Source organism: Kryptolebias marmoratus, linkage group LG10, assembly GCF_001649575.2.
Source record: "Kryptolebias marmoratus isolate JLee-2015 linkage group LG10, ASM164957v2, whole genome shotgun sequence".
In the NCBI taxonomy this organism is placed as follows: Eukaryota; Metazoa; Chordata; class Actinopteri; order Cyprinodontiformes; family Rivulidae; genus Kryptolebias; species Kryptolebias marmoratus.
Window position 1 is genome coordinate 17,726,112 of NC_051439.1, and position 8,124 is coordinate 17,734,235.

At 37.9% G+C, this 8,124-nt stretch overlaps 2 protein-coding genes across 2 annotated transcripts in view; both read right to left on the reverse strand.

The window, feature by feature from the left end:
• The window catches only part of kcnk17 (potassium channel, subfamily K, member 17), a 10,689-nt gene extending 7,207 nt beyond the window's left edge, over nucleotides 1-3,482 (reverse strand). The window contains exons 1-2 of the mRNA XM_017431720.3: nucleotides 2,944-3,482; nucleotides 366-480 (exon numbers count right to left, since the gene is read on the reverse strand). Coding sequence (XP_017287209.1) covers nucleotides 366-480; nucleotides 2,944-3,159 — 331 coding nt within the window. The 5' untranslated portion in view covers nucleotides 3,160-3,482. The remainder of the gene's footprint in view (nucleotides 1-365; nucleotides 481-2,943) is intronic.
• A 76-nt stretch (nucleotides 3,483-3,558) lies between these two features.
• Nucleotides 3,559-6,285, reverse strand: LOC108245083 (potassium channel subfamily K member 16-like). The gene is made up of 5 exons (XM_017431721.2): nucleotides 6,073-6,285; nucleotides 4,915-5,029; nucleotides 4,667-4,833; nucleotides 4,419-4,587; nucleotides 3,559-4,279 (listed from the first exon to the last, which is right to left on the reverse strand). Exons 1-5 carry the CDS (start codon nucleotides 6,283-6,285, stop codon nucleotides 4,071-4,073), a joined length of 873 nt encoding a protein of 290 aa, XP_017287210.1. The 3' UTR covers nucleotides 3,559-4,070.
• Nucleotides 6,286-8,124: the final 1,839 nt, after the last annotated feature.

The following is an 8,124-nucleotide window of genomic DNA, read 5'->3' on the forward strand; positions in this document are numbered from 1 at the left end:
AGAGGAACTGGAAAAGGCCTGGAAGGTAAAGACCACAGTGGTGCCAAAGTGCAGCGAAATGTGGAGACCATAAATCAGATTGTACATCATTACCTAGAAATGCCACTTATCATAATTACTTTGGAGATTAAATAATTTCAAAATAAAATACACTAGCATTCCTTGAAAGCTGAAATTAAAAACAAATTGTTGTGCTTGAAGTCTATGTTGAGAATTACTATCAGCTACTACCACACCAAATTATAGCTCATTATCTGTAAATCAGCTGTTTTGCTGTAGATGTCCGTCTAATATTATTATTAGCTCATGACATTTGATCCAAGATCTGTTTTTTTTTTTTTTTAATTAAGTCCATTATGTCTAACCTATAGTTGTGACCACTGTTGCTGCAAACACAGCCGAGCTGGTAAATTTCCAGAAGCCGTCCGTGGTTCGGTTGCCTTTCAGACTTAAACCTGCCTTTGAGGTTTCTTGAACAACCTGAAAGAGAAAAAAAGAAAGAAAGGAAAGCAGCAGTTTTGCACAGTTTTCGTCCATTTCCATTATTTCTCATGAACTGTATGAATCACGTGTGACTCCTGTACACAGTAATCCACATCTTTAGGGTTACTGGAGCACCTCGAAGCTGTTTTGGTCAATAAATAACAGCTGTTAGCATTCTCAGCTTCATGTTCAGAGTTCAGAATCAATACGACAAGAAACTGAGTTTATCAACGTTTATTTGTCGCGATGAACAATTTGTCATTCTCATGCAGGTGTTTTTACATAAAACAAGGGAGGGAATAAATTTAAATCCTTTGTGCTTCTTCAACAAAAGCTGCCTGTTTGTATTTGTTTTGACACAATGCAAATCAATCTCAGATTACCCGTCAGAACTTTCAATGACCTATTCTGATTATTAATTTCAAATCCGACAAGAGTCTGAAACAAGTTGCGCGCTTCCTGTGTGTTCTGACAAATGTGATGAGTTCTCAAAAAGCAGAAGGAGAACTTTGCTGCTTTCTAAACCCTTCCAGGCCCGACACATGCAGGCAAAGCAGAGCTGAAAGTTTGGACAAGCTATTTGCATGGAAGGAGCTGCGTGTTTCTCACAAAGTTCATTTAAAAAATAAAAAAATGACACTGTTGCTTGGGTTTGACATCAGATCAGCCACATTGCTGTGAGATTTTTAAAAGCTGCTGAACTTTTGTGTCATAGCTTTTGATTCCTTCAGTCATTTCTGGGAAACAAACCAACCCAGAACTTGAAATCAGAAATGTAATTTTGCATAAAGTGGAAGGTAACTTCAAATATTTCACATCTAACCATTTTGAAATATGTTTATATGAATCATATTACAGATATAAATTGTGCCTTACTGACATAATTTGATTCTAGGTAAAATATTTAAACATTTTTTCCCTAAAATATTTTGCATCTCATTGGTTTTTTTGAATGCTGGTTTGTCTTTCAGGATGTACTGCTCTATTAGGGTGTAAACAGAGTGTAACTAATTGGTATTTTATTGTTTTCTTATGCAAAGAGAACTGACAAACTTCCTATGTTAGTCCTTTTCATCATCAAAATCTTTTTTTTCATTTTTTATTTATTTGTGTAATCGGTCCAACTAAAAGCTTAATTCAGCGTTTCTGTAAATATGATTCATTTCACCCTCTGATCTGTTGAATTCATTTATCTGACTTTTTCAGCTGGCTGTCACTTTTTCACACACTCTCGTTTGTCAAAAAATAAACTTAGTGCAATGAACAAGGCCAGTAGATACAGAAAATGCAATCAAATCACAAATTTGATATCAAAATCACGCTCCAAAAACCTTTTTTGTCATGGAGATACCTCAGCATTCCTTTTAATTCCACTTTCTAATCAGTTATAAACTGAGAACTGATTGTTGTAGGGAGTGTTCTCTGAAAAAAAAGTCAAGATTTCATCAGCTGAACAGTTTCATTGTTGTCGTCATCTGATTCTCCTCTTCATGATGCTCCAAAGGTTTTCTGTCTGAGACGTATCTGGACTGCAGGCAGGTCAGGCAGAATGAGATCCGTTGTTGTTGTTCTGCTGAAATAACCACAGACCTCCTGAGAAAAGATGTCACCCTGATGGTCGCACGCGTCTCTCTGAAGTTACAGTATCTGTCTCTGGATAAACGGAACCCTCACATCATCTTTGGGTTGCAGAACCAGTAGAATCCTGAACTCATCTCCCCAACAGAACACGTGTCCACGGTCTCTCTGCCCATCAGAGATGAACTCGTTTCTGTACATACTTCAGATAGGACTTCCTCGATGGCTGATACAGTTCTGCAGGCTGCGGTTGATGGCAGGTGTTTTCTGAGGCCCTCCTGAGCTCATGTTGTTTTGTGATCACAGGGAAAAGATGATGTCATAGTGGTAGGTAATGGTGGAATAGAGGACCCAAAGGGCAGGATGCAGGATATATATTCACAAACAAATCTGAATGTACTGAAGTGTCAGGAATAAAAAAAACTGGCATCAAAAACGAGTAACTTCAAACAAGAAAACAACCAATCCGAAGACCCAGACCCGTATTTCATTCAGTACAACTGAGGTGTCTACAAACTGCTTTCTGGCCTTTACACTCTGAAATATTCACACACATTTTCTAACAAGGAAATTTGTCTGTTTCTTGTTTTGTCTTCCAAATAATGGTTCAAACTCTTGTTAACTACAAATGAAAGGTTCCATTGTGTCATAACATGTTAGTTAAAATGCATTTACAATCTATTGACTGAATAATGTAAAATAACAGCAGCTGGTCTGCAAATCCTGCACTGGCAGTCATTTAAATGACTTCTGTCTGAGTGATTTTTGACTAAGTGTAACTTGATTGTTTCAGAATCTTCATTCAGACGGATAAAGTGTTTGTGTCTATGGGTAAAATTGCCCATTTTTAGGTAAAGTACTTTTCTCAGATTTAAGTGTTACCTGAGCCACAGCCTCCAGGCCTTCTTGATTCAGACAGCTGTACGTCGTAAGAAGTGTTTGTTTGCGTTGCAATAACTCAGTGAAATCCTTCTGCCCGAGACTTCCTTCCAGCTTCCAGAAAATCACTCCGCCAATCAACACATAGGCCACATAAATTAAGCCAATTCTGAGAATGGACGGCACCCAGGCCATATTTAACATGTCCTTCACTTCCATCTTGGCCTGACGGTCTGAGCTTTGTGGTCCAGTTCAACCCAGAGTCTCAGCCTTGGCAGTCGGGTGCAGAGAGGAGTGAGTGTTTACCTGCTGGGCTTCTCCTCCTGCATCACAGGCAAATGACTGTCCTTGTGTGCGACTGTTTCAATTACTTCTTGCCCTGACATGCAAATCTAGAGGAGCAAAATAAGATGAGGGCGAGATGGCAGCACAAATGGGAATGCTGGTGTTGGTGATAATGATAAAGGTCAAATTTATGTTTCTGGCCCAAACAAACATCAAAATGTGCGTGCTTTAAAATAACTCCTCATATCCAGAAGCAGTAAGATATTGTTTCAGCTTCAGTTGCATTTAATTCAGTTTTTGCTCATTTTAAACAAACTAAAACCATGTGACAGCTGAGGGCTATCCTCCTCTTTTTCCAGCTCACATCACCATCTTGATTAATGTGTTTGTTTAAGATAGCCTTCCGTGCTCAATTCACTAGAGTTTCCCATCAGCACACAAGCGTGGGACTCACATGAGCATACAAAACACACAAGTGTGGCAGGATGTAAAAGAAACAATAGCTCAACCCGGAGCTTCCTGTTTGAACATCTAATCATATAGGTGCAAATCAAAAGAGCACAAACAGAAGTGAAGAAAACACTGATCCGCAGCAGCCATTTGGGAAATGTGGAAAAACAACAGATCGATTATGCTTTCCCACTGAGACTTCGGCTTGTTTGAGGTAGGACAAAAGAAACAAAGCATCACAAAATAAATATGTACATACATAAAAAATTTTTTTTTCAAACAAACGAATAGCTGCTACATTTTCTTTCTATCGTAAGATATCACAAAAACAATCACACAAAACAGAGTTTATAGCAGTAAACCAATATTACTTGCAATTGATCTGAAGTCCATTGTCAGATTTTTGACGTAACCTCCAGTTTACTGGAGGATACTTCATCCTCCTCCTCTTGTCTCTTAAAGCCCGGATGAGTCAGGACAACCACATTTTTTATGACTCTGGCTCCCATATTAAGGATAAGAGCGAGCCAACCAAGCGCAAAGATGATCCAGATGCCTGCCAGGCTGCGATAAAGAGAGATGTACTCCTTCCCCGGGTCAGTCCCTTTAACGAGAAACATAAGAACGCGTTAAGTGAGCTTGTTTCAGCTCAGAGCTATTGTTCAAATGGGTGTTTTAGTTTGACTGAGGTGACCACTGAGGCCTTTCCATCACATTAGCGGTTGTTTGCCTTCTTTACTCACCCACAACATAATCACCAAAGCCAATGGTGCTGAGGGTAATGAAGGAAAAGTAGAAGCCCTCGCCGAATGTCCAACCCTCCACGTAACTGAACAGCAGGGGAGGGATGACCAGAAAAAGCAGGCTGCCAGTGACGAAGAACAAACTCACTGCCAAAGCTTCAACTGCTCTCTGGGACAGAATAACAAGTCATTCAGGCTTCATCTCACAAAGTGAAACAAAACAATAAAGAACTGAGATTCATTAGTACCTTGTGGGGAACAACGGCCACCATCCCTCTCTCCAGTCGACCCAAGTAGACAATGAGCCACTTGCCCAGCTGTTTGAGGAAAGCCAGGTTCAGTGGAATCCCACACAGGGCGTAAAACACACAGAACACCTGACCGGACACGGTGCTCGGGGAGAGGTTGCCATAACCTGCGGACCAGACAGGAGATATTGATGGCACACACAAACCAGCAGAGACGAAAAGGTTAATGATGTAACCCAGCTGCTCACCGATAGTTGTGACCACTGTCCCTGCAAAAAAGAAGGAGCTGCTAAAGTCCCAGTTACTGGGGTTTGTTGAGTTGCCTGAGGGATTCACCCCCTTTTCCCAGGCATATAAAATCACCTGCGCACACACACAAAAAAACACACACCTTTATACAATCAAACATGGCACATAACTGATTAATCTAAATACATTTTAAAAAATTGCAAAAATATTGAGTTTAGGCTTGTAAATATTTCTGTTGGTTTAATTTAACATATTTGTGTTGGTTAATATAATTTATTAGCATTGATTGAATTATTTTACTTCTCATTAAAATCAGTTTAGCTGGATTTGAGCTAAATAAAAGGTAATTTCCTTTTGTTGCATAATCTGACATTTTAAGGTAATAATTGAATAAACACATCTAACTTTTGCCAAGTTTAATCACATTAATCATAATGTTTCCATTAAATCTGTTTTTCATTTACTCAACGAGGCATGCTACAAGTAACAATGGATTTGATTATCCAACAAGATCACTTTTGATTTTACTGAAGTTTTTATTTCATACAAAATCAATTCAAACAACCTTATGAATTAAACTTAAACATTTAGCAAGAAAAAATGTTTAAACAACCAATTTAGAATAAAATTGACTTAATTAAAATATATAAACTGTTATACTGATTAACCAGGTTAGCCAGGTGGTTCATGTCCTCCTGACTCAGTAGTTCAAATTTGTCCTGAGGAGGACATTTGTAAACCTGAATATCTCCTACCCACATTACTAAATGGACACCTTTTGCTGCCTATAGAGGACATTTAGGGCTTTTCAGTGATATCAGATGTGAAGGGGTGGAGCTAATTACCTTACTAAGATTACAAAGATTTAGTCAGGAGGATAAAACTTGTGCACACTCATACGAATTCAAATAAACTTTTTGACATGTGCTTCACTTAATAATGAAGCAGATCTTTTGGCTTCGGGGTGTTCAAAGACAATTTATTAAATATTTACTCAATGAATCATCTGTACTGTGGACCTTTATCAACCATTAATGAAACAACTACACATTTTAGCTTCACTTACCAATTTCAACGTAAGGACATGGTAATTTACAATTCAACAACTTGTAAGTCTTAAATAAGCAATATGTAAAAGTTAGAAGAAAAATGAAAACCTGAACAAATTTCTCCAGCACAGGTCCATCCAGGCAGGTGTAATTAGCCAAAAAACTCAGCTTCTCCAGCTGGAAGTGGTTTCGGTTGTTGCTCTCGGCTTCTCTTTCCAGCATCTGGAAGATGGTGGCTCCGATCAGCAGGTACGTGAAGTGAGCCAGAGTCAAAAGTGCTGTCCAGCTCAGTTTGACCTGAGCCAGCTGAAAGCTCGCCATCAGCTTTCCGGAGCAGCAGAAGGGACACAAACAGGGACTCGCAAACTCAGAGGGGTTTTATTTTTTTAAGAGAAAAACTAAAATCCTAAGTCAAAAAAAATTCATGTGAAGTTCTCCCAAAAAGCGTTTATCACTTTGTAACGTAACATTCTTCTTGGAAAACGATAAAAATGATAAAAGAAGTAAATTTGAGACTGCTTTTGTCTTGAAGCTGGTTTTACATCATAGAAAAGTTGATGTTTGGTTCGCTGTATCACACTCTGACTGGTAACAGTCTCTCTCTCTCTGATTGGTCATCATAGATATTGATTTATGGGTTGCCAGGGTGATGACCAAACTACTTTGCTCCATTAGCAGGACATCTGGACACATACTGTTTCCACTAATAAGGAAGCAGTGGCAGCATCTTGTCCACAGAATACAAGTTAATGTTTCACCTGCCTGCTGCTGTTTGAGAACCCATGATGCCTGAGCTTTTCTCTGGGATCTAAATAATGGAACTAGCTTTATTCTTTAAGTAGGAATGAAATAGTTAACTAGATATAGAAACTAGAAACTACCCAAATCTGAACTAGCTTTATTTGGAGTACATCTTAACTAATGTCTGTTTGAATTGAGTTGAGAAGATACATTTTTCTCACAATCCTAAATGCACCATTTTACTTGCACACAGAAGCATGCTGCAACAGTCTCCAGATGTTTTCCACCACATCAAGAGGTGAGCCTGTTTATTGTCACATGGAGAGTTGTGTTGAGAGCTGCTTGATTGTGAGCCATAAACCAAAGAGTTTAAGGAAGCTTAAAGCGAGAGCTTAATGGAGATCCATGACTTTGTTGTTAATAAAGGCAACATGTTGGAAAAAACATAAAGAAAATCTCCTTGGAGCAGTAGTCTTTGCTGCTGGTCTGCCTTCCAAACGATTCAAAATGGAATAGGATGTGAGGTTTTCAGTCTGTGACAAATGAGGATAGCAGGCTGCCGAGCTGAAACGTTTGCAGCAGAGTTGTGTTGTTCTAACACACGAACAATGCTGCTTGTGCTGCGGAAATGAGAAAGACGTCATTCGAGAAGATCAAAAACCTGAAGATGATAAACATCTGTAAAGGTTACCAATAACACTATACTGTGTTATTATTAAATTATATATAAAATAATAATAAAAAAATAATTTAAAAGTAAATCTGCTTAAGAGTAAAATAATTTAGTCATGTGGAAGCAGGAAAATGAAACTGAGCTCTAAGATATTCCTTATCAAACAGTTTGGAAGCAGCATTATTGCTGATTTGTCTGAGCAAACTTTATTATAAGTCTTGTAAATGTATGTAACAAAACAAAGTGTGTATTTACAGTTCAGAAACAACATTTTGTGGAAGATTAGGATAACAAAAAGCGATGTACTAAGCAGTCCCAGCCTCAGCAGACAAAGCACATTTAAGTTCGACAGACTGCAACAAAAAACGAGAAATAAAATAATAATTCTTTTAAAAAAGGCAACAAGAATGTAGACAATTAGAAAAAATCCAATTTATTAAAAATGTAGACAGATATTTGTTCAAAATTTACCCATTGATACATAACAAAATAAATGACAAAATCAATGTGAAAACAACCTTTTCACTTATCACTCCTTTATGTTCTGTAATTTTATTTTTTTCCAGACGGAATTTTTATTTCTATTTATTAACCTGTACAAGCTTTACTGGTTTATTCTTATTATTTATTTGTTTTAATTTTGTTAGAACCTGAGTTTTGGAATTATGTTTGGTCTTCATGTTTCAGTTATAGTTTATTGTTTGTGTTTTGTCTCTTCCCTGTGCCTCAGCCAACATTCACTTTTC